The sequence below is a fragment of the Talpa europaea genome (assembly GCF_964194135.1).
Source record: "Talpa europaea genome assembly, chromosome: 6".
In the NCBI taxonomy this organism is placed as follows: Eukaryota; Metazoa; Chordata; class Mammalia; order Eulipotyphla; family Talpidae; genus Talpa; species Talpa europaea.
The window spans coordinates 137948414-137975744 of NC_140072.1; the positions used below are offsets into that span (position 1 = coordinate 137948414).

General features: G+C 66.6%; 1 protein-coding gene across 5 annotated transcripts in view; it reads left to right on the plus strand.

Moving 5' to 3' along the window:
* Positions 1-806: 806 nt before the first annotated feature.
* Positions 807-27331, plus strand: part of ARHGEF7 (Rho guanine nucleotide exchange factor 7) — a gene marked incomplete at both ends in the record, with an annotated part of 59469 nt that continues 32944 nt past the window's right edge. For 2 of the 5 annotated variants that reach the window (XM_084234366.1, XM_084234367.1), the window contains 3 exons: positions 807-971; positions 17633-17719; positions 25344-25428. In XM_084234366.1, coding sequence (XP_084090492.1) covers positions 807-971; positions 17633-17719; positions 25344-25428 — 337 coding nt within the window. Of the gene's footprint in view, positions 972-17632; positions 17747-25343; positions 25429-27331 lie in introns of all 5 variants that reach the window. The other 3 variants (XM_084234365.1, XM_084234369.1, XM_084234368.1) reach the window with 3 other exon arrangements.

The following is a 27331-nucleotide window of genomic DNA, read 5'->3' on the forward strand; positions in this document are numbered from 1 at the left end:
GGGGGGGGGGGGGGGGGTTGGGTTGTGGGGGTGGCCGCCTGGGCGCGGGAGGGGGGCCTCCGGGGTGCGGGGGGGGGCCGTGGCGGGGGGGGGCCGTGGCGGGGGTGGCGCGCCGGTGCGGTGGGGGGTCACCGGGGCTTGGGGGGGCGCCCGGCAGCGGCGCGCTCGGTCCCAGGGCGGCGCGGGGCGCGGCCCCACGGGCTGCGGATTTAATTATCTTTGTGCGGCTCCGTAATTACGGGCTCGCGGGAGCGGGGCGCGGGGCGCGCGGGGCGCGTTCGCGGCGGCCCCTCCCCCTGGAGGCCCGGCCGGGGCGCGGGGCGAGCGTCCGGGGAGCGGCCCAGGCCCGCGCGCTCGCGGCTCCGAGGGATAAAGCAGGGGCGCAGGGGCGCGGGCGGGCGGGCGGGCGGGGGCCGGGGCGCCCCGGGCGGCGCAGGTGGGGCGCGGGGGGGCGCGGGGCGCGGCGGGGGCGCACGGCGCGGGCCGGGCCGGGCCGGGCCGGGCCGGGCCGGGCGCGGGCCCCGACGCGGCGTGTCCCCGCGCGCGGGCGGGGGCGGGGGCGGGGGCGGGGGCCGGGGCGGGGCGCGCCGGGGCGGCCGCGGCTCCGCGCCTCCGCCGAGCGGCGCTGACAGCGGCCAGGACGCGCGCGGGCCGCCGGGCCGGGCCGGACCGCGGCGCCGCGCCGAGCCAATCGCCGGCGCCGGCCGCCCATGGGCGCGGGGCGGGGGGGCGCGGGGGGCGCGGGCGGCCGGGCCGGGGCCGCGGCGCGGTGAGCGCCCTGCGCGGAGCGGACCGGCGCCGCCGCGATGAATTCGGCCGAGCAGACCGTTACGTGGCTCATCACGCTGGGGGTGCTGGAGTCGCCCAAGAAGACCGTGGCGGACCCCGAGGGCTTCCTGCGCGCGGCCCTGCGCGACGGCGTGGTGCTGTGCCGGCTGCTCGAGCGCCTGCTGCCCGGCTCCATCGAGCGGGTGAGTGCGGCCGGCGGGGGCGGCCGGCGGGGGCGGCCGGCGGGGCGGCGGGGGGCGCGGGCGGCGGGGGCCGGGGAGCCCACGCGCCCTCCTTTGTGCGCGGACCCGGGAGCGCGGCGGGCGCGGGGGGCGCGCTGGCGGCGCGCGGGCCGTGGCGGGAGCCGGGGCGCCATTGTGCGCGGGGCGGGCCGCGGGGGGCGGGGGGCGGGGGCCGTGCGCCCCGGGCCGGCCGTGCGGGGCCGGCGGGAGCCGGGGCGCCGCGCGGGGTGCCCCCCGCCCCCCGCCCGCGCCCCGAGCGAGCGCCGGTTCCGCAGCGGGCGCAGCCCCGCCGGGGCTTTGTTCGGCAGAGTCGCCTGCAGGCGGCGCGCGGGGCCCCCCCTCCGCGGGCCCCCGCATTGCTGAGGATGCGCCCGGCCGGGGACCCCTCCCGGCGCGGCCCCGCGGGGCAGCTCCCCGCGCCCCCAGCGGGGCCCCCGCCCGACTCTCTCCCCGCGACCCCGCCCGACGCCCCGACTCTCTCCCGGCGACCCCGCGCCCCCCGCGCGCGCGCGCGGCCCTGACCGGGGCCCTGACCGGGGCCCTGACCGCTGTGGCCGCGGGCGCCGGCCTGGCCCGGGGAGGGGCGGGGACCTCCCGGGGCGCAGAACCTGCCGAGACCTTCTCGGCCTCTGAGCCCCGCCGGCCTCGCCCGAAGGTCACCGCGAGGCCGAGTGCCGGGAGCAGGGACCGCGGGTTCCCCCAGGGTGCTGGCCGACCCTGGACCGCAGTTTGCTAATTAAAACCCCGTGGGCAGGCGCCTCCGCGAGGGGCCGTCCTGCAGCTCCCGCCCGGGCCCACGCAGGAGGCCGGCGCGTGGCCGCGTTTCCCTGCCCGTGAGTGTCCGCGGCTCCCTCCTGGGCAGGCTCGGCCGCGCACCCTTGTGTTGGGGGAGCTGCCCACCCGTGCGGGACATGCCGGTGCCGCATGGCGCACACCTGACCGCCCGGAGCGGTGACTGGGGCAGACCCGGTCCCGAGCCCGTGGTGTGGCGGGCGGCGGGCCTCCGTGAGAGGCGGTGAGAGCGGCCACGGTTGCCCAGACGGCTAGAGGTGATGCTCCGTCCTGAGCCAGGCCGGGGCCGCGCTGCCAGGGCCGACGGTCGCGCCCGTGTCTTCCCTGGCACCCGGCCGCGGGAGGATGGAGGGGCAGGCGCCGCGACCCTTTCCCTTTACGTGGTGGGCGGTTTTCTCGGACGCCGTAGCTTTCCGTTCACCTCTGAGACGCCACTGAGCAATGTCGAGCTTGGGGAGGCCACGCCGCGGCTGCCTGGCACGGTCGAAACCGTGGCCTGGGGGCTCTCTGGGCCCGCACTTGCCCGGGCCCGGCGGGCCGCGCACTGGCAGCTCCAGGGCGGGACCTCACTGACCAGCAAGTTGCAGCCGGAGCGCCGACGCTCTGGGTCAGAGGTGGGTTTGGGGAGTGAAACTTTAGCTCTGCTCTGCCTGGACACGCGGGCCTCGGGGGCCCCCCGGGCCTCTTCCTGCCGTGGCTGCTGTGGCCACATGCACCCCCCCCCCACGTGAAGGGGTGTCCATCCAGGGAGGCGTGTCCCTGGAAGGAACCTTTGGGAACTGGATGTTCACATGGAGCAGAAGGGACCTGGCCCTGCTCTCCCAACACTGCCCGACGGGTCTGGGTGCCCGCGCTGCGCCCGCTTGCAGCCATCGGGAGGCGAGACCTTGCGCTCAGCTCACGGGGGACACCCAGGCTTCCCGTGCGCCTCTGTCGGGGAGATGTGCCTGCATCCCGTCCAGAGCTGCCGCTGGGAGCCCCAGGTCAGGCAGGGAAGGGCCGTCACGTCACCGTGGAGAAGACGCCTGCTCCTCGCCAGGGGGGCGTTTCCTGATGTGGGGGGGTGGGCGCTCAGAGGGCCCCGGCCCCAGGCCGGTCTCCTGCGCCCCGGCCTCTCTGCACGTCCTCGCGGCCTGCTGGGCTGCTCCCACGACGGGGATGGGAACAGGACGCCAGAGCCAGGGCCCTTCCACGTGCGCTGCCGAGGGCGGTACCGGCTGCTGGATTGGGTCGGGGGATGTGCTTGGGGTTTGGGCGTTTGCTCCGAGGCTGGGAAAGTGGCTTTCCGGCGGCGGGAGTGTGAGCTGCGCCCTCCGTTTGCTTGGGGCCGCAGCAGACGAAGGCGCTTGATTCACTGCGAAACGCAGGCCAGTCCTCTCTCTGGCAGCGCGGCAGGGCGCGCGGGGACCCGTGAGGAGGCCGGTCTGCTGAGCGCTGTTGTGTGGCGCCGGGCCAGCCGAGGCTCCCCTGTCCTGGGCGCCCCACTGCCGCCCGGGGTCAGCCTGGGCTCCTGAGGCCACCGCCGCAGAGTCCCGCGCCGGGCCGGGGAGGTGGGGTTGTCCCAGCCTCGTCCGGTTCCAGTGGCCCCATGGCTTGTGGCTGCGGGACACGCGTTCCCGTGGCTCCCCCTTCTGGGTCCGAATCACCCCTTGCTGAGGACGCCCGTCACGGAGGATCCGGCCGCCCTCCCTGGTATGACCTCATCGGAGCCGATGTCAGCCCAAACCCGCCGAACGCCGAAGGCCGGGGTCAGGCTTCAGTGTGTCTTCATGGGGCGACCCGTTCAGCCCCTAACAGGTCACACGACAAATTTGGACCAAGTCAGTGTAGTAAGTACCTGCCCGCGGGCCCAGGGGCAGTGGCCAGGCGACACCTTTAGGGCTGGCAGGAGAAAACTCCCCGGCTCAGAGCAAGGCCGACGAGAGGGAGGTGACTGGCAGCCGTGTGCAGGGGCAGCCAGAGGCCAGAGCCCTGGGCCTGGGCCTGCGTCCGAGCTGGCCAGCCTGGTGGCGTGGCTGCACGTGCGCTGCCGTGTGGTGCGTGTCCCCCCAACGTGGCTTCAGGAGTCCTCGGTCTTCCGCAGACTTGCGGGAAACCAGTGCCCGCCGTGGGGGCACGGGGTGAAGACGCTTTCTCCCTCTCGGGTGGCGCTTCTTCCTGACGGCACTGGAGCTCTGGGCCAGGCGGGAGGAGAAGCCGGGTCTCCCATGCCCTCGGACCGAAGCTCGGAGTGCCGGGCCCCAGCGGCCGTGCTTCCAGGCGCCTCCGCCTGCGGGATGGAGCTGTGGGGATGGTGCCAAGGGCTTGGGTCTCCCCAGCGGGCGGGTCTGCGAGGCCCCTGCAGTGGGGCCGCAGACATTCTCGCTCTGGAGGGAAGGGCTGGAAGGGAGTCCGGAGACCACCTCGTCCGACTCTAAAGACGCCTTTCAGCGCTGCAGGCCGACCGCTCAGATCAAGGCTCTGCCGCTGCACGGCCCTGGACCCCGGGGTGGTTGACTCTGCGACAGTGACATCTGCTTGAGGCACGTGACTGGGACGTGCTCTCTAAGCCCTGCGCCCGGGGAGCCTTGCTGTGGATTTTGGACCCGAGGACAGGGGTGCTCTGGCCGCATTCGCTGGCTCCTGTGGAATAAAGCAAACAAGGCTGCACGCTGGCTTACGAGAGCCCCCCGGGACCGGCCGCAGCTCCCTTGGGCATGCGGAGTGGGGACACACTCTCTCGTGGGCGGGGCGCGGTGGTCTCGGAGGGATGCCTCGGCTGCTCCGGGCTAGTCTGGTCCACAGAATTACACCGGAGTGGCCCCTGTGGCTCTAGCACCGCCCGCCTCCCTTAAAAAAGTGCCCACCCCGAGCGGCAGCCTGATGACCCTCGGTCCCAGCTCACCTGCTGCTGCCCACTTTGCAGGTGAGACACGGCTAGTGCGGCCAGGTCCCCAGCCAGCACGCAAGGCGGTGCCCTGTGTACCTGCTGCCTGGCTGGGCTCTCTGGGACCCACCTGCTTGTCAGGGCAGCTGTGACCACAGGGACAGCAGACTCCAGCTAGATGGGGTGGCACGGACAGGCTGGCAGGGCCCGGGGAGGGGGCAGGGGGCCGCAGGCAGCTGCAGGTGCGAGCACTTAGCACTGCGTCTGCGTCCGTCACCCACAGGGGAGTTGACCGGAGCCGGCCGGCCGTGGCGCTGGGCCGGCACCACTCCCCCAGCCTCTTGGAAGGGAGCGTGCCTGGGTGACCAGGGGGAGGCGTCAAAGGCACCCCATTCCTCTGGGCCTCCAACTCTGATACAGGCAATGTCAGGTCTGAGAGGCTCAAGGCCCCCCAAGCCCACTGGTACCCCTGGAGACACCGTGTTCTAGCATGTCCACCCGCCCCTGACCTCAGCAGCCTGCCCTCTTCTCTGAGTCTGTTTCCTCCCATAGGCAAGCCCGTGGTGCCCGCCTGGAGGACCCGGCCTGTGGGCAGCAGGGCGTTGGAGGGGGAGGGCTCCCGGAGTGCTGGGCCTGGAGCGGGCCTGGGCCTGGTGTGTTTGCTCATGGGTCAGTATGTCTGTGCCGTGTCCAGGAAAACCCTCAGCAGCAGCTGACCCTCAGGCCACCGGCGTCTGGGAGTACATTTCCATTCTCACAGAGGGCCGACTCTCCGCTTTGGGGCACCGGCGCCCCCTCCCTGCCATCCTGACAGCCATGCTTGTCTGGGTGGGGGACCCCGACTTGGCGGGCAGGGCGCCTGGGGTCCCTGCACAGCTGCTGAGCGTGCAGCTGCCAATGTGGAGGGCCCGAGGCTGCGAGGGCTCGGGTTTCACACGGCTAGAGTTTCAGGCGCGGGCCAGCACTCACAGATGGGCAGCGAGGGCCAGACGGGTGGCCGCCGGGTTTGCAGAGAGGCCTGGGGCCCAGGCGACCCCAGCTCGGCTTCTCACTCCCCCGTCACCTCTGCCGTGCTGGGTGGAAGCAGCTTCTCGATTCTCCATGTTCCCAGCTTCAGGGCTGGACACCAGCCTGGGCTGCCCGGCTTGCGTGTGGCCTGTGTGCTCTGGCCCAGGGCCGGGGACTTCGCTGGTGGTGGTGGTGGGGGGGCAGGGGCTGCCAGCACCTTGGCTTCAAACACTTCAGGCTAATTGGTGTCTGCTGGGTTCACACCATGGGCTGCCGGTGTTCACGCCGGGCACACAGACCCTCACGCGTGTGCATGGAAGCCACGTTACACACACTAGTGCACGGCACTGTGCACACGCACGCTGGGTTCCCACACGTGCTAGCGTGCTGCACTGCACACATGCACACCCACGCACGACGAGTCAGGTTCCTGCTACACACGTGCCGGCAGCGAGGTCTGCTGGCGGCGCCTCTGCGCAAGGCCTGCCTGTGGGTTGTCCGGGAGGACTCGGCCCCATCGACCTGCCCCCCGCGAGCCCGTGTCTCCTGCTAGATCCTGTGCCGGGAAGACGCTTCCCCGCTCTTCCTTAAATAGCTCGAGCGCGGAGGAGACGGGCGCGTCGCCTTCAGCAACTGGGCTCGCGAGGCCTTTGCTGGGAACACAGGTTTCCGGAGAAGCCATTGGCCGCGGGCGCCCGGGAGCGCGGGGCTGCAGCTCCAGCCGGGAGGGGTCTCTGCAGACAACCGGGAGCTCCTGGGGACGCCGGGGTCCTGCCCCACCTGGCTGTCCCCTCGCGCCCCTGCTCCCGGCCAGGAGGCGTCTGCGGGGAAAATGGCCGGGTGGGCCGTGCTCGGGACTCCTGGCGAGGGCGCGGGTCACACGCTTCCCACGGAAACAGCCCTCCGGCTTGCTCACGCCTTGTTTCTTCTGAAAACAAGCCCCACAAATAGCGCGCGGTCACATTCCTGGCCGGCCCGGGCAAAGGGCGAGCCTCGAGGGAGGACGGCGGCCGCGCTCCAGCGGGAGGGGACCCGCCCGAGCGTCTTCAGGCCCCCGCGGCTGGTGATGGGCGGACAAGGTCCAGCTTGTGGCGTGTGCCCAGCAAGCCCCCATTGTACGGTCCGCAGCACCCCCACATCGGGCCCCCTCAGGGGGTGCTTCAGATCAGCAGCCGCGACTGTGCGGGGTGCTGGTGGTAAGCGTGCTGTGCCCGGGGTGCTGGCAGCACCTTCTGGAGGGAGAGGGCACGCACCTCGCCCACAGCCGTGCCCTCGTCCTCCGCGTGGAACTGCCGCTGTAGGGAGCCGGAAACTTCAGGGCAGACGAAGCCCCGAAAGGAGGGAGCGAGAGGGGAGTAAAGACGGGACTGGGGATCAGCGAAGCCAAACTACTTGAGAAAAATCAACAAAACCAAAAGCTGGCGCACTGGGGTGGTCAAGCTCTCGGCAGACCGGCAGGAAGGAAGGAGACCCAGTAGCACCGCGGCGGGGCGGCCGGGCGGGCCAGCAAGTGCTTCCACGCCGGGCTGCTCAGCTGGACCCGCGGAGTCCCTGGAAGCTGCCCAGAGAATCGTCGCGGCACCCGAGGCCTGTGTCCAGAACAGGAGCCCCAGACTCTCGGCAGCGGAAGCCACGGCCCAGCCGCAGGCGGGAGCGGACGGCTGCGGCAGCCATGGCAGCAAGGGAGACGCTCGCGTGCCCCGTCGTTTCCGCAGACGCCTGCGGCACCAGTAGCTAGAAGTGCCTGGTGGGCGGGCTTGGGGGTCCTCACACCGCAGGGTGCTGGGGAGGAAGGCTGCATGCACCCTGCTGCCGGCCCACAGCTCCTCTGGCCTGCACCCACTTCCTGTGTGCCCCGATAAATACATCTTAAAAAAAGAGAAGAGGTTGGACAGTCTCCCCCGAGGGCTGGCTGCCCGTTTCGGGGGCTTTCCCAGGACAGACAGACGACACCAAGCCCGGTGTGACCCGCCCGTGCTCTCATGTGGTGGCCTGGAGGCGAGGAGCCGTTGCACCGGGAGCTGGCGGGGTGCCCACAGCTATGCTGGCGTGTTGGGGTGCGGGCGGGGTGCTCATTTGGGCGCGGGGCGGTGGCCCCAGCTTTGCAGCCCCACGAGCGCACACGGCGGAAGAGCTCTGCTGTGCGCAGGTGGCGGCGCTGGCGCTCAAGGTGTCTGCAGCTGTCCACTTCCCCAGCGGGTCCTCACTGGGCGTCCACTGCGCTCCAGGGCAGGCTGGACCGGAGGCGGGTGCTTGGCCAGAACACAGCGTGTCCTCTCCAGCGGGGGCTTCTCCCGAGGCGCCGGGGCTCTGTCTGGCACCTGGAGATATGTGGCCTGAAGGAAGGGGAGGCGCAAAGCACCCACTTCCTCTGCGGGCATGGCTGTGTCTCAAGTGGCTCCTCGGGAGGGGCCTGCGCCCAGTGGGGTGTGGGCCCAGGTGGACGGGCGGGGGCCTGGTGGACGCAACTGCCCAGAATCCCAAGGGCGCCGGGGTGCTGCTTGGCCCAGGGCTTAGTGTCTATGGGGTGTTTGCTTTGAAAGGTCGTGATGTTTTCATGGGGAGAGAGACGTGGCCTGCTGTGCCCTTGGACACTACTCTCGCCCCAGGGCGGGAAGCGGGTTGTTGGGGTCCTGAGGCCTGGCGAGGACAGTGACTCAACTGCTGTGCCCGCCGTCCCTGTGCTGGTGCTGGGCACGCTGCTGCTGGGAAACTGAGACAGAGCTGCAGGGCTTGGTGCTGGGCCGGCTGGGAGGTCAGTCAGTGCTGTAGGACAGTGGGGGTGGCCCCCGCAGGGACACTGGGTTGAGCGTGGGCTGGCTGGGCGCGCACAGAGTGGAGACCCCGGGGGGAAGTGCCAGGGAGCCCCAGCCTGGGGATGGCCCTGCAGGCTGCGGAGGGTGGTGAAGGCGGCTCAGTCAGGGTTCAGGCGGCTGGGAAGCCTGTGCAGGAGGGTCACCACGCTGCCAGAAGCTGCGGGGCCCGGTGAGCTCTGGCGAGGGGCGTGGAGGGAGGGAGGGCGCACAGAGGGCCTCCTGGCAGCCCCGGGCATGCAGAGGCCAGTGCGTGGTGCCGGAGAGGCTGGGGAGGCGGAGGCGGGAGGCGGGAGCAGGGGTGCAGGGCCTGCCGGCCACAGGCTTGACGTAGAGAGAAGCAAGTACTTCATGTTTTAGCGCAGTTTCAGGTTTCCAAAGGGATGAGCAGGAGGTACGGCCCCGCCCCCTGGAGTGGCACCCCTCCTGGCGGGCAGCGTCGAGGCCTGAGCGGGGGGCGGCTACCCGGGCTCTCTGCCGTGTTTCGTGGCTCTGACGCACCTCTTGCCCCCACAGCAGCGCACAGAGCAGTGTCACTGCCCTCAGCCCTGCTGTCCCCCTCCCTGCCTGGGGCGTCGCACGGACACCTTTGCGGACAGCTGCTTGCTGCCCCGTGACATGCGTTTGGGCTCCTCACCTCCTTTTGGGGTGCAGCCCTCCCCTCACTGCTACATGGCCGCCAGCCTTTCTGGGCCGCACGCTGAGGGCCTCGTGGCCACCCGCGTCTGGACAGTCGTGAGCGCTGCCTCCTAGACTCCCCGGGGCAGCGTCTGTGGGGACAGTGCTGGCCGTTCGTGGGGGTAAACAAGGTGCACGTCGCTGGGCCGTGCGGCGAGAGAACCCCAAACTGTCCCTGCGCGGCGCCCCAGCGGGGGTGGGAGTCCCGCGCGCCACCCGCGTGTCTGGGCCTGGGGGCAGCCCCGGCCTTCCCAGCACCCAGCACCCTGCAGGCCGCTTACGCCCTGCGTCTGTGTCTCCCGAGGGCGGGGCCGACGGGCGCTTCCGCCGGCTGCCGGCTGCACATCTCCTCAGCTGAGGCGTCTGTCCAGGCCTTCGCCCGCTTCCTCCGGCCCGTGGGAAGCCTGGGCCGTGCTCCGGCTGTGTCTGACGTGCTCCTGGCCGCCGGCGCCGGCCCTCCTGCCGCCACTCTCGCCCGGAATTGCTTTCTCTCGTCTCTCCGTCCTCTTCAAGGACACCAGCGTCCACTGCGAAGTAGCCAGCTCTGGAATGTCCAGTCGTGGTGATGAAGCCGGTGCACACAGGCCCGGCCGCCTCCTGTGCCACCGTCAGTGAAAGCTTTCTGGAAAAGTGTCTCCACCGTCAGCCCCTCACAGCCCCAGGCCCTTGCCGCCCGGGGGAGGGTCTCGGCTGCTGTTTCAGAGAGGAGGGGTCTCGCTGTTCTGTCCCGCCCTCAGGGCTCGTCCTTGCGCCTCTGGCCACCGGCTCTGGACCCGGCCGTGCTGATGCTGGTCCGCTCAGGCTGGCCCGACTGCCCCTGGCTCCCGGCTCCGGAGCTTCAGGTCCAGGACAGGATCCTTAGCTGGAGGAATGGGCTCAAGGCGCCCCCAGACCCCACTGCGCGGGCAGGGGCGTGGCCAAGGGGCCTTCACAGCGAGCTGGCCCGAGGCCACGTGGGGGTGCGGCAGGGAGAAGCCCAGGGCAGCGGAAGACACAGGTGAACGTGCCCGGAGTAGCGCCTGAGCACCGCAGGTGCGGCCAGCCGCGAGCTGACAGTCTAACCTGCGTGGACCCGCCCCGGCATCTGCTCAGAGGGGCACCGTGTGCTCTTGGGTGGCCCAGGCCCCTCGGCACTGCAGGGAGGGACACATCGGGGCCTGTCTCCCGGCGTCCCACACGTGGGATGGGAGCGAGGCTCTCGTTTCCACTCTGGGATGAGCAGAAAGAGACCCCGGAGGGTTCGGGGGTGTCAGCAGGGGCACGGCGACCGCGCTCACGGCCGAGGACGTGGGAGGAGAGGCTTTTCCATGGGCCCTCGCACAGCCCTGGGCCCTCACACAGCCCTGGGCCAAGGGCCGACCTGACCTGGGCCGACACTCACCGGCTTCCGCGCTCCCTGCTCCGCCAGGACCTGCGTCTCGGGGCTGGGCTGCAGCCGCCCGCAGGCTCCGGGTGCACAGGCAGCGCGTGGGGAGGCCGGCTCTGGGCTTCCTGGCCAATGCTTTATGCCTCCATGTGAAAAATGCACTTTTGGCATCGACACAAATGTGCTCCAGCCACCCGGCTCCAGCGACGCACGCTGTGCTTTCGGGTTGTGGGAACCTGGCCTCAGGGGACGCGCGCTAATTTAAGCCAGCGGTCTCACGCCCCGCCTGGACATCTTAGTCTGGTTTGGGAACCGGAGGCTGGGTGCACTTGTGTTCCTCCCGCCCTTGCTGATCCGTCTGGCCGAGGCCCCCGAGACAGCTCACCTCCCCGACGAGCGCACCTCCCCGACGAGCGCCGTCCCGGTGGGAGCTGGGCCTGGGAGAGCAGGATGCAGACAACTCACCTCCCCCACGAGCCGTCCCAGCAGGAGCTGGGCCTGGGAGAGCAGGACGCAGGCCAAAAAAGGGGGGAAAACGTGTCTCTGTTAAAAGCTCAGCTCAGTGAAATACCTGTGACCCCAGGCTGCCCATTTGGGGGAGAAAATTAACTGAGCTGGTGTCTGTCAAGCACATACATCCCTGCATTTCTGCTTCACTTGTTGGCTCTGAGGAAAGGGAGCCACGCCCCAGGCTGGGGGTGCAGAGTGCAGGCGGACGAGGCGGGGCGGCCAGGTGACAGCAGCTGGCTTAAAGGACGTGCCCTGGGGCAAAGCAGGTGTGTGTCGGCTGTGCTGGGTGGGCCACCAGCAGGACCCTACGAGGACGGCCCGCCCCGCCACCGTTCTGACGGGGCCTGAGGAGAACATGGCTCTCGCTTGCTCACAGGCTGGCAGGCCGCACCAATGCCAGGGCACTGGCTCCTGGGCTGCCCGCCCCACCTGTCCTGGGTCCACGTTAAGGGCGGCTCCACGGCTTCCAGAGATACCTGGCGCTTTCTTCCACCCGCCATTTCTCTGGCACGGGAGGTGTGATGCTGCAGTTCCTATGTGGCTCCCCATAGGTCACGTTGGCTATGCTATGGCCGGCCATCTCCAGAGCCGCCTCTCTGGAAGGCCGCTGCCTTGTGGACGGGCCGGGCAGCTAGTCCTGTCTCTGACCCATGCTCCTGCCGTCGCTGTGGCGCCTGTGGCCTCCAGTCTGGGTCCCGGCAAAGGGCAGGCGGCCGCCACTGGGGTGGATGGAGAGCTGCGTGGAGAGGTTGTTTACAGAACGTGGGTGGCAGCAGGAGGACTGGAGGGCCTCGAGGCCAGTGCCCTCCGCAGGCTGGATGGACCTCGGCAAGTGGGGGTGGAGGCTGCGGCCCAGGCCGGGGCTTCAGGCCAGCGAGGCACGTGGCCAGCGCTGCCGGGGTGCAGGGTGCTGGGCCGGCCGTCTCTTCTGCTCTGTCTCCTGAGACCCCAGAGAGCTCGCCTCGTCCCATCTGCTGGTCATGTGTTTAAGGGGAGAAGCCCATAGGCCCCGGGCCGGGCCTACCAGATGGACGCTCGGGCGTTCACGGGAGGGTCCCCTGCAGGGGCCTGAGGCTGATGGCGGCAGGGCCTGGGTTCTGCAGTGGGAATCCCTGTCTCCAAGCGGGGTACATGGAACGTCTTGGTTGACAGTTCCGTCTACGTAACCTGCCCGGTGCCACGGATGGTCCTCGACCATCAGTATGCAGGGGCCTTGTCGGAACCCGGCCTTGGCTCCTGCCCCAGACCTGCTCTTGCACTCGGTGCCAGGCGGGCCGGTGCGGGCATATGTTTGGGAGATGCAGCTACATCTGCTCGGTGGGTCCCAAAACTGGTCAAGTGGGGAGCTTCACCCCTTCTTTCATACGCACGCGCTCCCGACAGACCCCCTCTTGCTCGGCGTTTCCCGGTTGCCAGCGGCCGGGTGTGCTCTGAGCCTTGATCTTCAGTGTTTGGTGACATCAAACCTGTTTAATTATTTGCCTTCCAGAACTGCCACGTCTTCTTTCTCTCGCAGTTTTGCAAACCAGATCTAAACACTCCCAGAGTTGGAGAGAAGGCAGCCGCCTCCTGGCGCGTGACTTGGCCTGAGGGGACCCGCTCCTCCCGGCCTGGCGTGGGAGATGGGGACGGTGAGCAGGACATGGGGCGGCTGTGGCGGTCTCTGAAGTCTGACCTTAACCCTGCTTCGGATTTGAAGTCTGTAGCCAAGTCTCAGCACACCAGACACACCCTTAATCAAATATTGCGTACACCGGCCACGTTTCCAAGGAAATCACGATGGTTTTGGCACTGCCTCTGCCTGATCACGGGCGCCCCGGCAGCGCCCGGAGTTGCCTGCGGAGGGCTTGGGCAGGGTTCTCAGGAGGGCGCGGGGCCAGGTGGCTGGAGCCCTGAGCCCAGGATGCCCTGAGGACGCAGTGAGCGGCCCTCGGGGGAGGCGCCGTGGCGGCACATGCAGCTGCTGCTTATGTGGGGCCTTTGTGTGCAGTTTCGCCTCTTGGGTAGACACCCGGGAAAGGAGCTGTGGGGCTTTGGGTGTAAGTGTGCCTGAAATGTCCAGTTTTCTTGTGGCCTTCGACGCTGCTGCGGCGAGCATGGGGGCGGGGCTCGGCAGCTTCCCAGCCTCGCCACTCACTGCTGGGCTTTCCGCTTGCCCTCTGCCCAGTGCTGTGCCGTGTGCTTTTAATTTGCACTTTCCTGATGACTGATGGTGTCACACGCTTCCTAGGGGCCCACTCGCCACTCGGCTTACTTCTTCTCTCTTTTTTTTAAGATTTATTTATTTATACAAGCATGGGGTACAGGCCAGATGCACGGGAGGGTGCGAGGACTCACCAGAGACAGAGCGGGGAGCAGAACAGGAAGACTGACGAAATACACTGCTGAGGGGAGCAGCGGGCGAGTCAGGAGAGGTCTGCTGCTCCGTGTGGGAATCTCCCTGGCCGGTATCGAGCCCGCGCTGCAAAGACTGCTGACAGCTTCACAGCCCTGTGCTCGATGTGCTGCGCCACCGGGGAAGCCCTCAGCTCGCTTCTTTAGGAAAATATGAAGGCGACGATGAAGTGTCTTCTTTTGCATCCAATCTCCAATCAGCCACGGTCTGGGTTGTCCCCGGTTACTCACCACCCTTGGACCCACCGAGAACTTCTCAAATATCATGCGCTTGGAAGCACTTCCAGCTGCTTCTTTTTCCTCTGAGCTCAACTCAGACGTCACTGGCTGGGTGGGTGACACGTGGCCTCCCGTATGTAGAGTTGCTGTTTCTTTCCCTCTCACTTCCGTGGGCCTGAGGGGCCACCCTCTTCCTCACGGGAGCCCGGGTGGCACCCTGCTGCACTCTCGGCATTTCTGCACTTAGCACCCCGCCTGGCTGGGAGGCTGGGCCCATCATTGTTGAACTCTCTTATTGGCCGTTTGCCCCTCTTAGCAGCCCTGTGGGAAAGGCTGAAGGTGTCAGCATGACTCAGATGAGGACCTGAGCCCAGAGGGGTCAGCTGACTTTTCCAGGGGCCACATGTGCGCTCCGGTCAGGGCCCTTTCCGTGACATTCTTGCTTTTACTCACGCTTCAAGCAGGTGTCATTGCAGGTGCGCTGTTCTTCGGCCCGCGGAGCCTGGTTGCGTGCGCTCGTGCGCCTGTACATGCACTCTCAAGGCCTGCGGGAGTTTTCAGGGAGTCCACCTGCAGACCCTTAGCTTGCGTGTGCAGTCACTCGAGGCGGCCCGTGCGGGACGGCGCCTTCCCCACCTCCCATCAGGCATGCTGCCCACCCGCTTCTCTCTCGGAGGGGCGCTGCTGCACATTCTGGACGTCCCCGAGTGGTGGGACAAAGGCATCATTAGAAATAGCCGTGACGTTTGAAAGTTGTGACTGAATCAATCCAGGAATTTTGCACTTGAGGGGCTCCTGGTTGTTAGCAGCCGCAGTCATTGAAGGAGGCCCTAATCCGGCTGTTAGTGGAGAATTGAAAAAAATCACAATTTATGGCAGATTCTATCTGGACTGGCCTGTGTAGCTCAGAGGTGTCAGAATTTTCGGCAAAACAAAGTGCCTTCCTCGTCCATATACTGATTAGTATGAAGACGGTTTTGGGGTCTGCATAAAGAACCCCAAGAACACAATTAATGCTGGAACTTGTCTCATCCTAGCAATAACGGAGTCATCCATGAGTAAAGGTACAAATGAAGCCCTATACACCTAAGGTAGCATTTCCAAATAAAACTTGATATTAATAATCTTCATCAAAAATTAGTATGTTGTTTCCATTCTTTTTTTTTTTTTTAAAGATTTATTTGTTTATTCATACAAGCACTGGGCACAGTCAGAAGCGCGGGAGGGTGAGAGAATTCACCAGAGCCAGAGCGGGGAGCAGAACAGGCAGACTGATGAAATACACTGCTGAGGGGAGCAGCGGGTGCGGCAGTAGGGGTCTGCGCGCCATGTGGGACCCTCACCGGCGGCCGGGGATTGAACCAGTGCTGCAGAGGCTGTGGGCAGCTTCGCAGCCCAGCGCTCAGCCGCTGCGCCACCGGGGAGACCCTGTTTCCATTCTTTGTGCACTCGGAGTAGCTGTGCTAACTGCAGAAGCTTGTAACTTGCTATTTCCAGATGTGGAGGAGATTCTCGTTCTCTGTGGCAGTTACGTTCCCCCAAGTCGGTGTGGACATGGAGCAGAGCTTGAGCCGTTATTCCTAGGACAAACACAGGGTGAGCTATGCCCTTCCAGATTCTGCGTACACGTATGTGCAGATTTTTAAGGTGCTGGATAGTTTTAAGGGAACCCACTTGCCAATCAGCACAAAATCCGGCTTTAGGTGTATTTCCGTTTAACGACAGCTTATTTAATGTATAGTTTTATTTATTTATTTATTTATTTTACTTTTTAAAAAGATTTATTTATTTATACAAGCACTGGGTACAGTCAGAAGCGCGGGAGGGTGGGAGGATTCACCAGAGCCAGAGTGGGGAGCAGAACAGGCAGAAGGACCGAAGTACACTGCTGAGGGGAGCAGCGGGTGAGACAGGAGATGTCTGCGCGCCATGTGGGACCCTTACCCGGCGGCTGGGGATCAAACCTGTGCTGCAGAGGCTGTGGGCAGCTTTGCAACCCAGCGCTCAACCGCTGCGCCACTGGGGAGGCCCTAATGTATAGTTTTAGAAATAACTAATTGCATGTACCATTGCTTTCTAAGAAGGCACTACTTCAGTTACAGCACCACATAGAGCCGACTGTGAATGGTGGCCCCGAGTGGCCCGCGCAGTGCCCACCTTGCTGTGTCCATGAGCGCGCACCGTGCATGCCGAGGGCACAGCTGGGCAAGAGTGCGAGCCCCGGGAAGCCTGCGGCTGCTGCTAAACACACAAAGCTCTATGAAACTGCTGTAGATGGGGCTGCGGCCTGTGTGACGGGGCACTGCCCCCCCGGGGTCTGACCTTGATCTTGGCCTGCGCCGTGAAAACCAAGGGCGTGGGGGAACTGGCTCCTCAGAAGAGGAGCTGCTGGGGGTCAGGGGTGGGGTGTGACATCAGGGGCTCGACGGCAGGACTGTGGCTTTGACCTGATGATGGAGTTTGTGGCTTTCCTTCCCAAGCTGGCTTGAAAAACTGCCTCAGTCTTGCCAGCTTGGCTTTTTGCCTCAAGTCTTTAGCAGCCTCTGCGTGAGGGACGAAGCCCGAGGAAGCCAGGCACCTGACCGCGAGGCCGTGGGCAGCACATACATTTGTTTGAAACAAGCCAGTCTCACCAGCAGTGAAAACCTGCTCTTCCACGGAAGCCTCTCCTTGCGTGACGCTGAGTGGGTGCTCCTTCAGTGCCTCTGCAGAGCCCGGCTCACCCGCAGGTCTGGCATTTTCCACGCAGTGACGCCTTTGGAAACGAGCCAGGCAGCCTGCGCTCGCTCGCCGGAAAGGGCTTGACATTCTCCTGGCCCTGGGCGACGTGCAGTAAATTTCTTTAGCTTTCAGCAGCACCGCGACACTGTCCACGGACTTCTTATCAGCTGCTGTCTCACGCAGCCATAAGTTGGGCTGCTTTTCCAGCGTGTCCATGGCCGCGTCACGTGCGGCGGATGTCACCTTAGCACTTTTCTGGAGCAGCTTCACCGGCAGATCGGCGGCCGTCCCCTTCCTTTTTGTGGATGTACCTGATGGTTGATTCACTGACACTGGACTCACGGCCCCCAGCGCTGTAGCTCAGGCCGAAGGAAGCTGAGCTCGTCTGCGCCCGTGCGTTCCCTGCCAGGCGCCACCGCCCTCTCGCGCTCAGGCCCCGGCCGAAGCCTAAGCGAGAGCCCAGCCGGGCACCAGGAGCTGGCGAACGCGGCGCCAGGGTCTCCTGCAGAAACCACGGCGCGCCCGACGGGCGGGCGCCGGCCGGAGCGCAGGCCGGGCAGGCTCCGGGAGCCGGTGCCCCACAGGCCTGCGGGGCGGGAAGGCGCGGCGCGCTCGGGCTTCCCGGGCACGAGCCCCTGACGGGGATTCCCAAGCAGGAGCTGCGATTCGCGGGTCTTCACCCGTTTCCCGGCCGAGCCGGGCGCAGCGCGGGGAAGGGAGCGAGGGCGGCGCCCGGACCGGCCCTCAGCGGCGGCGCGGCTCGGGGTCCCCCTGCGGCGGGGGGAGGGGGGGGGCACGACCCGCCGTCCGCGGGGCGCCCGGGGGGGTCCGTTTCCCAAGGCCATCCCCGGCGCGGCTCCCCGCCCGCGGGCGCTCCCGGCCGGACGCGCGCGCGTCCGCTCCCCGCGGGGCGCCCCCAGCCTCCGTGCGGGGGCGCGTGGGGCGGGGCGGCGGCTGTCCGGGCGCCCGGGGTGCTCCCCTCGCCCGCGCGGGCCGCGGGCGGCGCGGCGGGGGGCGGCCGGGCGGCCGGGCGGGCCCAGGGCGCAGGCGCAGGCGCGGGGCGGGGCCGGAAGGGGTCGCGCGTCCCGGCCAGAGGACGTCACTTCCGGCGCCCGCGCTTCCGGGTGCGGGCCGGGCCCTGGGATCGGCGCGCCCGCGGCGGGGAGAGGTGCGCGGGGGGCGCGGGGCCGGGGGGCGCGGGGCCCCCACCTCCCGCCGGCGCCCCCGCTCAGCGCGCTGCGCCCCTCTGTTGCAGGTCTTCCCGGAGCCCCGGAGCGAGAGCGAGTGCCTGAGCAACATCCGCGAGTTCCTGCGCGGCTGCGGGGCCTCCCTGCGGCTGGAGGTGAGCGCGGGGCGCGGGCCGGGCGGGGTGGGGGGCGCGGGGCGCCGACCGGGAGGGGCTGCGGGGCGCGGCGCGGGGGCGGGCGCAGTTGGGGGGCGCGGGGTGGGCGGGGCCCTAACGGTCGCGGCGGCGGCGCCCCGAGCCCCCCACGCGCCGCCGGGTGTGGGCGCCCCCGCCGCGGAGCGAGGCCTGTGCGAGCCCCGCGCGGCCCGGCGGCGGAGGAGCGGTTCCTGCGGCTCGGGTGCCGGGGACGCGCGCGGCCACCCCCCGCGGGTCAGGGCTGCGGTTTGGGGCGCCGGACTGGCTTTAACTGGCCTCAGGGGTCGACCCGCGCCGCCCCGAATCGGCCAGCGTCCTCAGGAGGCGGCCAGGCAGGGCTGGGCGGAGGTAAAATGGACTCCAGGCGCGCCCAGCCGCGGTTCTTTCTCTTCCTCGGGCTGCAGGCCGGCTGGGTCTTACTGGGTCCTGACGTCCAGTGTGCGGGCAGAGAAGGGGTCCCCGTGTCGGGGGAGCGCGCTGGGCGGGATGTTGCCAAGGCCTGGTCAGGCCACGTACTAGCGTCTCGGTGGCAGCTCTGGAAATGTCCAACTTACTCTGCAGATGGCACCTCAAGTTCAGGCGTCTGGCCTTTACTCGCGGGTGAAGGCTGCTGGGGAGCGCTGGGCTCAGGGATTTTGTCTGCCGTTCCCCGGGGCCTCAGCGCCACGCCTGCCCACTGCCAGTCCTGCCACAGCCTGCTGGCGGGGCCTCCACTGAGGCTTTGCCTCCTAGACTGGGTGAGCAGCAGCTTCCCAGCTGTGAAGTCCTGGGATTCGCCAGGTGGCATAGAGAGCGCGTCTGCTGTTGGCAGCACGTGTAGGAATTGATAGGTGCAAGTGCTGTGTCTGTGAGTGATTGCAGATGCTCGTCTGCTTTACTGCCGGTGGTGCTTGATGTTGGCACTCAGTGTGACACTTTTAAGTAGTTTTAAAGAAATTTGAGTGTAAAAATGTCTTGTCCTTAGTTTTCCAAATGTTGCTGTTGCGTTGTTTACAGTAACTACTTTTTGTGATTGGGAGTTTACTTAGGGGTGTTCCACCAGAGCGCGTTCATGGACATACCTTGATCCTGTGGAACAGCTTGTTGCACATGTTGGGTCTTCAATAAATACCAGCAATGGATTAAATGAGTTTGAAGTTGCAGTTCAGAGCAAATTAGTTTCTTTTTTTAAAAAAAGTTCAGGAGTTATTTTACGTTTTTATGGAGCTAATGTGTCAGGAAATTTAAAAGACACACGTTTTGTTAGCATTCTCTCAAGCTCAGCTGTAAGTCACTTAAAACCTTCGTTATGAAAAAGATGAGAAAAGGGAAACAGCACATAAAGAAACCTCATGTTGTAGGGCCACCCTGGTGGTGCAGGGGTTAAGTCTCAGCGCTGTCAGGCTATCGCCGGCCACTACAGCCTGAGTTTGATCCCCGGCCAGGGAGCTGACCCACACAGCGCAGCAGACCTCTCCTATCTGCCCGCTGCCCCCTGCGTGTTTTTCAGTGGGTCTGCCTGCTGTGCTCCCCACACTATCTCTGGTGAGCTCTCTCACCACCACCACCCCCCGCACCGCTGGCCTGTACCCCAGTTCTTGTTTGCTTACACAAATAAAATAAAAAAAACCAGAAAATCTCATGCTTTTCAGTCATGTGGATTTTTTAGGAAATTCTCCTGGAAAGGGAGCTCTGCTTGGCCGGGCCCTGCCTTGGACTCCAGACTCCTATCCATGGTGAGCGGCAGGCTGGGGCCTGACAGGAGCTGCCTGTGCGCCGCTTCCTGGTGTTTTTGAAGGAGCAAAAACACCACGCGACTGGCAGCGCCCCGCCACTGCGGGTTTTGGCGGGGAGGGGTCACGGGAGTGCGGCGGACAGGGCGTTTCCGTCCCGAGTTAGCCAGAGATGCCCCGGCTGTGCGGCCCTGCCAGGTCACCTGGGTGCAGCGCCGGCTCGGGGCTGGCCTGTCGGCTCGGGGCGGCTCTTCCCTTGCGCGTGCGCGTTGCTTCCCGCGCCTTCTGCGGGCGGGCCGGGCCTGGGACTGCAGGCCGGGCCCAGTGCTGCCGCTTTGTGCTTGGCGGCATCAGCGGGCACATTGTGCCGGTGGCAGGCGCTGGCCGTGGTGCCCAGGCAAGCCTGACTCGGCTGTTTACTCGGGACGATGGCAGCATAGTTGTTTACTCATGGCCGCAGCGGGCCCTCCCCCGCCTGCGTGTTAGGGAGGAGACCCTGACTGCACGGTGCCGCCCGCGTCGGTGGCGCAGAGCCTCGGTATGCTTGTGGGTGAACAGTCACGTCTCGCTCACGCCAGAGGCGCGCGGGCATTTGACAGCATAGGCATGCCCTCCATGTGCGCACACGTCGGCCTCTTAGCTGGGGTCTGGCTCCCGCTTGGCCCCAGGCCGTCGTGGGCAGCGGCAGCTTCTCTGCGCAGTTTTCCAGGGAAGTCCGAGTCCAGCGCTTCCTGGGAGTGACCAGAATGGGTGTCTTGAGGGTCTGCAGGGTACGTGTTGTTCTTGATTATTTTGCAGGATGTGTGATCTCTCCCCGCCCCCGCCAAGCGGCCCGACCCCTGGGATTCAGACCCCGGCCCTTATTCGCCATCTGGCTGAGGATCTCACCTGCGGTGCTGCTGTGTGGCTGTCCCTTGTGGCCTCAGCCTGGTGTCCTGCTGGTGATGAGGCCCGAGGCCCACCTTCCAGAAGGTTGTGCCCAGGAGCCTGGCCCCAGCGGGCAGGACTGTCACAGTGTGGTCTCTGTTCGCCGCCCCGCATACTCGCAGTCTCTGTCCCAGCGTTGGACTCCCTAAGAGGCCTGAGTCGTCTCTGCTGTGACTTGTCAGCAGATCACGGTGCGTGCCCGGGCCAGGTGCCGTCCCGTGCCCTCCCGTCTAGTGCCTGGCTGAGCCGGTGGCAGCTCTCACTTCTGCTGAGAAGCTGGGACAGGCTCGGGTTGTCACCTTCCCCGTAATCTGTTCTCATTTAAAAGGATGTGAAGAAAATCCCAGTTGGTCTTGTAGGAGGTCCCCCATTTCCAGGCAGGTGTGTGCCCTGAAGCCTTTGCATTTCAGGGGAGTCCTTTACACCCTGGGGACCAGTGGGCAGCCGGCTTCCCAGTGAAAAGTCGCACAGCAGCCCCCTGGCCTTGTGGCCCACGGTTACATGTGGATCTGTATTGAACTTTTGAAAACTAGCTCCCTGTGCAGCACGTCCTCGCCTGCGCGTGCTGTCCGTGGGCTGCGCTTGCCCTTGGGGGCTAAGAAGTCTGCTTGGCAGCGGCCACGTGGGTTCTCGTGCGGGAACAGGTTCCTCGGCCCCTGGGGTGCTGCTGAGTCTGGGGAGGTGTGGCGCAGCGGGGTGGTCTGCTTGTCCTTGTTTCCAGGGGGCCTGCGGGGGTGAGGGTGGAGTGCTGGCATTTCCATAGAGAGAGGCGGGGTGGTGAGGGGCACCGCCAAGAGAAAGAGTGGGGACACCCCTGTGACCCCCCAGCTCCTCTTGACCGGGTGGCTTCCAGGTCCCCGAGCTAGCGTGGGGCTGGCAGGAGGGTGCCATCACCGGAGACCAGGGTGAGCGCAGGGACGTGGCCGAGCTGGTGTCGGGGGCAGGTTTGTGGGGTTCCGGGTGTCTGTGGGCTGTGGGGAGGGGCGGGGAGCTCCCGGAGGATACATGTGGACGTCGCCCGTGGTGCCTGCGGTCAGGTGGCAGCTGAGAGGAAGCTAACATAGGATCTAGGACACTTAATTGCGAAGTGTTCGTTTCCTGTGCATCCGCTGTCATCTGGGGGGTGACGGGTTGAAGCCGCTGGTGTGGAGAAGGGTGTGTGACACAAAAGTCACTGATGAGCGATCCCCTGCCGTCCTGCCCAGCCCCTGCCCGCCAGGGCTCCTGTGTGCTCCTGCCCGTGGCCAGGGCACTTGCGGTTGAGCTGGAAATACCTCTCAGCTCGAGTTTTGTGCCCATTTGCTTGCAGGTTCACAGTGGAGCCGTGTGTGCGCCCTGGCGGCTCTGCCCTTTGCTGCACCCTCCTCCGCCCCCTGGCTTGCCTAGGCCTAGGAGTAGCCTGGGTCCTGTGTGGGAGAGGTGGCTCCGGGTGGCCTGGGTTTCTGGGTGGTAGTGCCCCCCTTCTCTGCGGGCTAGCGTGCGTGAGAGACAAATGCTTCCGCACCCCGCCCCATCTGCTCCCATACCCCCACCTGCAAGGGGCTGGGGAACCGCCACACAGCCAGGCCTGCTTCAGTCCGCCCCCCCCGCCGCAGCCCTGTGGGTGCATCTTTGCGCCCCTGAAGCTAACGCAGGAGCTGGCAGCGTCTGCCCAGGCCTCCGTCCTGGGATGGGGCGCGCGGGCCTCAGGCTGGTGCCAGGGCTGTGTGTTGGGAGACGCTGTGTGAGACTTGATTGTCCCTCCGGGGTGGGAGCGTTGGAATGAAGGACAAAATCTGCAGCTGCCCCAGGGTGAGCATCCCCTGCTGGGCCTGTTTGTCGCATGTCCCTACAGCGTGGGCCCTGAGCTGGGGACGGAAATAGCACAGCCAATTTAGGACTGGTTTTACTCCTCTTTTTCTGAAATCACAAATTCCATTTGACGATGTGATAGGACAAAAATGTATTTTTAAACTTTGCGAACCACACTCCGGGACTGTGCCAAAAGTAACAATTTCTTGCATCAAAAATAGCTTCTTCCTGGACTCCCTGGAGGAGCTGACCTGGCCGCTGCCTTTGGAAGGTTCCAGCCCTGGCTATGGTGGGCGTGGAGCTGGCCCTGGGGTAGCGCCTCCCCGCGAGGACTGGGTGCTGGGAAGGATGCCTTCTCCGTTCCCTGCCTCTCTTGTGGGTGCACATGGGGAAGCCGGGGCCGGCATCTCGTCGGCGTGGCGGGGGAGGGTGAGGAGCAGGTCTGGGTGTGTTCCCCTGTGTGGGGTCCTGGGAAGGTGAAGCGCCGAAGAGCTGATTCCCGGGACACAGGGGCCGGGGCCGTGCTCTCGGCAGCGCTGCTCCCAGGAGCCAGGCCTGGGCACACCCCAGAGCCCAGGGACCCAGAGCGGCCTGCAGCTGTGACCTGCCGTGCTTTCAAGGCTGGTCCAAGCCCCGCCATCCGCAGAACCTGGATGGGGCTGGAGCGGGGAGCTTGGTGGCGGCAGGAGGAGCAGGACAGCTGCGGGGCCTTCGCACCTGGGAGGATCCTGAGGCTCTACCAGACCCGCCCGGCCTGGTAGCTCTGACCGCAGGGGTGGGGTGGGGGAGGGGGGGGCAAGGGGCCCAGTGGGCAGCAGAGGGTGACACACGCGAAGAGGTGTGACCTGTTCCCCAAGCCGCGCGGGGTTAGAAGCCACCGCTCCTGCGGGGAAGCATCCTGCGGCGGGCGGCAAGGGGTTGGCGGGAAGTGTTGGGGTGATTCTGTCACGTCAGTGCTGTGTTGTGCTTAGATGCCCTGACCTGTTGTTGGCCTCGTGGGGTTCGCGGTCTTCAGCTGAGCTTCGGGGTGCTCTTTCCTTCCTCGGAATGGTTTTATCTCCTCCTTTTCGTGGAGGAGCAAACCCGGCCTTGGGGCTTCGCCCGGGCCCTTGGCGGGCGGCCCCGGTGCAGCTCTTCTGGCGGGTGCAGCCGGAGGAGCCCCATCCTCTGCCCCCGTCGGGGCCCAGGGTGGGTTAGGTCGGTCGGTCCCCTGCCGGGTGTCAGTGGGCGCCAGGAGGGCCTTTCCCGGTGGGGGAAGGGGGTTTCCCGTTCTTGCCAGGAGCAGGCGTACCCCTGCCGTCCAGGGCCTGCACCCCCTGCCGGCATCGCTGTTTGGGTTTGAGATTGGGCATCGTTCACACCATTTTAAAAGTGGGCTGGGGCGGGGTGGGCCAGAGCCCCAGCTGAGGGTCGCGTGTGAAAGGCATGGGTAGTTGAGAGTTGTATGTGGGGGTGGGGGTGGCAGTGCCACATGTGGCCTTGGGGTGCAGCGAGCTGACCCTAGGGGCGAGTTCCCTGTGAGAGACTGCTATTGGGGGTAGGGGAGCATGGGGCGGAACCCCGTGTTTGGAGGAAGGAGGGAGGTGGTGATTTGTTGGGGTGAAGCTGGAATCTTGATGCGGGTCCGCGGGGGTGGGGTGCGGTGGGGACACAGGGTGTGCGTTGCACGGTGTGCCGTGTGTGTGCTCCGCCGAGAATGGGGCGGGTGCCCAGGGTGCAGGCGTCTGAGGGCCCGCCGCGCGCTCCTCGTGCCCGCTGGGCGCCTTTGCCCTGTGTCCTGGACGTTCCAGGTTTTGCCTTTGGCCGACTCGGTTCCTGCCTCTGGCAGCGCCGAGCTCCACGTCAGCTCCGACCTCAGCGCAGGCCCGCGGGGCGCTTCCTGGTGTCCGGCGGAGAGGCCTGCAATAACAGGAAGCGCCGCTGCTCCGCGTCCTGTCTGCCTGGGTCTGCGCCTCGCGGCCACCATGAAGGTCAGTGCCGGCCTTTGTCTCTTTCCGCGGAGCCGCCACGTCTATCTCCCAGGCTCTGGGCCCCTCGTGTCTCCTGCGCTCTCCTCCCAGGCGAGGTGGGGCCGCCGGCTCGCTGCTCCCCGGGACTTGGGCTGTGCGCTGGGCCCAAGCACAGGCGGCCGCCACTGCCTCAGGCCGAGCCCGGCAGCTGCGGGCCAGACCCTGTGGGATGCGCCAGGTGTGCAGGCCCCACTCGCTGTGGCCTGCGGGGGCCGCGGGGCCCCCAGAGTGTTCCCTCACTCAACATCTGAGAAACAAGCCAGAAGACAGTACGTCGAAGCTGACGTGCGAGGGTTGTGGTGCGGAGCGGGCGGCCGTCGGGGGCGTCTGCGTCTGTTGGCTGTGTCTCTGCCGCAGGACGGGCCGGGCACACGCCGTCCTGTGAGGGCGTGGGGGCCTGCCAGGGGAGGGGAGGGGAGGGGAGGGGAGTCGGGTAAGGACAAGGTAGCCAGGCTGGGGTGGGGGGCAGGAGGGTCCCCCGGCCCTGGCAGGTGGCGGGGCTGCGCGCATGGGCAGGAGGGTGGCACCGGAGGACGTCCCCACGCCTCTCCCGGTAGGCCCGCGGCGTCCGAGGACATCTGCTGTGCTCTCTGGCACGTCCTCGTGGTTTTCCTGGCAGAGTTGCGGGTGGTTGAAGATTTGCTTCCGCCCGAGTGTCCGGCCACCTCGCGGCGAGCCTGGCAGCGAGCTCTGTGCTCTTGCTCCCGTGCGCCACGGGCCTGCGGCTGCTTCCGCCTGTCCCTCGGGGGGCTGACACTGAGGACCGGGGCTGGGCCTGGCCTGCCTCAGCGCTGTCCCCTCACACCGGGGCTCCAGGCCTCCTCTCAGCCTGTGGCACGGACGTCTGCTCCTGTCTCGTTGCTGTCAGCTGGAGGAGGGCGGGTGGAGGGCCCGGGTCTCCGGCTGGAGGCCTGCCTGGGCTGACGGAGGCGTGCAGCAGCGTGGGGCTGCGCGGGGGGCGGGGGGGGGGCTGCACTGAAGTGGTGTCTCCTGCCCCAGGTCAGGACCCGGTCCCTTCCCCTCAGGTGCGCCTGGGCGGGGCCTCAGACCATGCTGCCCGCCCTCAGGCCCTTGTCGCTTCCAGAGCCTGCGCCTGCTCCGGGAACACGACTCCACTGATTGTGCTTATTTGATGTTTCTTTTCAGACGTTCGATGCAAATGATTTGTATCAGGGGCAGAATTTTAACAAAGTCCTCAGTTCCTTGGTGACGCTGAATAAAGTAACGGCAGGTAAGACGCGGCAAACTCAGGGGCGTGGGCGGGGAGAAGAGTCTCGGCTTTTCCGTTAGGCTGACGAGCATTGTTGAGATCAAAAACTAGCTTCCGTGGCGTTAAGTTTGGGGTTGTGGCTTTTGCTGTGACAGCTGTTGTCTCCCCTTTGGGTCTCTGCTCGCAGCACGCTGGGTGCTGAGCTGTGTCCAGTCAGTGCCGGCCCAAGCCAACGTCTCCTGCATGGGTCTGCTGACTCCCTGTGGTCACAGCCCACGAGTGGCTGGTGAGGTGGCCCTTAACACCCACCTGGGCCACTTCCCTAGGGCTGCGGGGGCCTCCAGGCCACTGGCGTGCAGGGTCGGGGCCCACTGTCTCCTCGGTGGGAGAGCATAGCGAGGGGCTCCCGGGGGCGCTTCCTGGGGCCCAGGGCCAGGCCAGGTTCTGTGCGAGTCCCCCCTGAGCTCGGCCCGCTGTTCCGTGGGCATGGAGACGGCCCAGCTCAGGGGCCTGCTGTGCTCGGGATTTTCTGTTTGCCTCTGTGGCGTGAGGCTTCTGATGGAGGGGAAGTTAGACCCGGATGTGCCTCTCTGGGTCGCTGGCTCCCCGAGTTCATTCTGTCAGAGCCTCCCTGCACTGAGGCCCGAACACCCCTGGACGGGCACAGGGCTGGCGCTCGGCTGCCCTGCTGTGGCCTCGTCAGGGGCGGCGTCCCGAGCAGCCTGCCCCCTCCGCCAGCCCAGCCCGGGGCCAGGTGCGGCCGCACTTGGATAACTTGTCGGGTGGGGCTTGACACGGCCGTCTCGGGGCCGTCGACACGAAAGTGTCCAGGAACTTGCCGAGTGGGGACCCTCCTGCCTGAGCAGGTCTGAGGGAGGCCGGGGCTCCGGGTGGACGGGGTGTGCAGACGAGACAGGCCCAGCGCCCGCCGCGCTCTGTGGAGGTCGTTGGCCGGCCCGGCCATCTTCTCTACCCAGCGGCGTCCCTCTCGCGGGGGAGACCAGACTGTAGGAGGAAAACGAGTCACGAGCTGGCGAGGTGGCCCAGCCCTGGGACAGAAGAGCTCCCCGAGGCCACTGGGTCCCGGCATCACAGACAGGCGCCCTGAGCGGCGGGCACAGGCCGGCCCTCCCCCAGCGGGTCCCTGTACACCCAGTCTGCCTGGGCGGTGTGTGCCAGCCACCTGGCTCTCTGGGGCAGGCGGGGCAGGGAGACAGGACGTGATCCCTGCTCCCGCACGCCTGTGCCCCGTCAGTGGGAGTAGAGATGGCCAAGCGGACCTGACCCCAGAGCTCCTGTTCCAGGGCGATGCCAGTCGGCGCGGGGCGCGCCCACGCAGGGTGTGGCCTCAGGCATGGGTCAGGCGCCATGGCTGACAGCCTTGGATGGCGCTGGTGGGTCCAGCCAGGTCTCCGCGCTGTGCCGGGCGGTCAGACCCAGCTGGAGCCCAGCGTCCTCAGCTCTCTCGCCCCCTCTGGCTGCACCGTGGTGGGACGCCCAGCCAGGCCACTCCTTCAGGGCCCATGAGCCCTGCGCCGCTCCCGCTTCGGCTCCAGGGTGGCTGCAGGTTGGGGTCCTCTTGGGGGCTGTGGGTGACGATGGTGTCAGAACATGGGCAGCTTGGGCAGGGCCCTCCCCCATACCTCAGGAGCTGTGGGCGGCCCTCTCTGCACGGCGCTTCCTGAGCAAACTCCCCATGGCCTCGGGACTTTCCTTCCAGCCACGTCACTTCCAGGACGGGGCTTGCCCCTGGCTGCCTGCCGAGCCCCCTGGTCCTGTGCGGGGCAGAGCATGGCCGCCCCCACCAGGGGGGCAGCTGACAGGAGCTTCTCCAGCCGACAACGCGGAGTCTGGCGTGGGCTTGAGTGAGCGTCCTGTCTCTTGGGTGCAAATAGTTCTTGCTGCTGTGGGTGTGCCGTGGGGC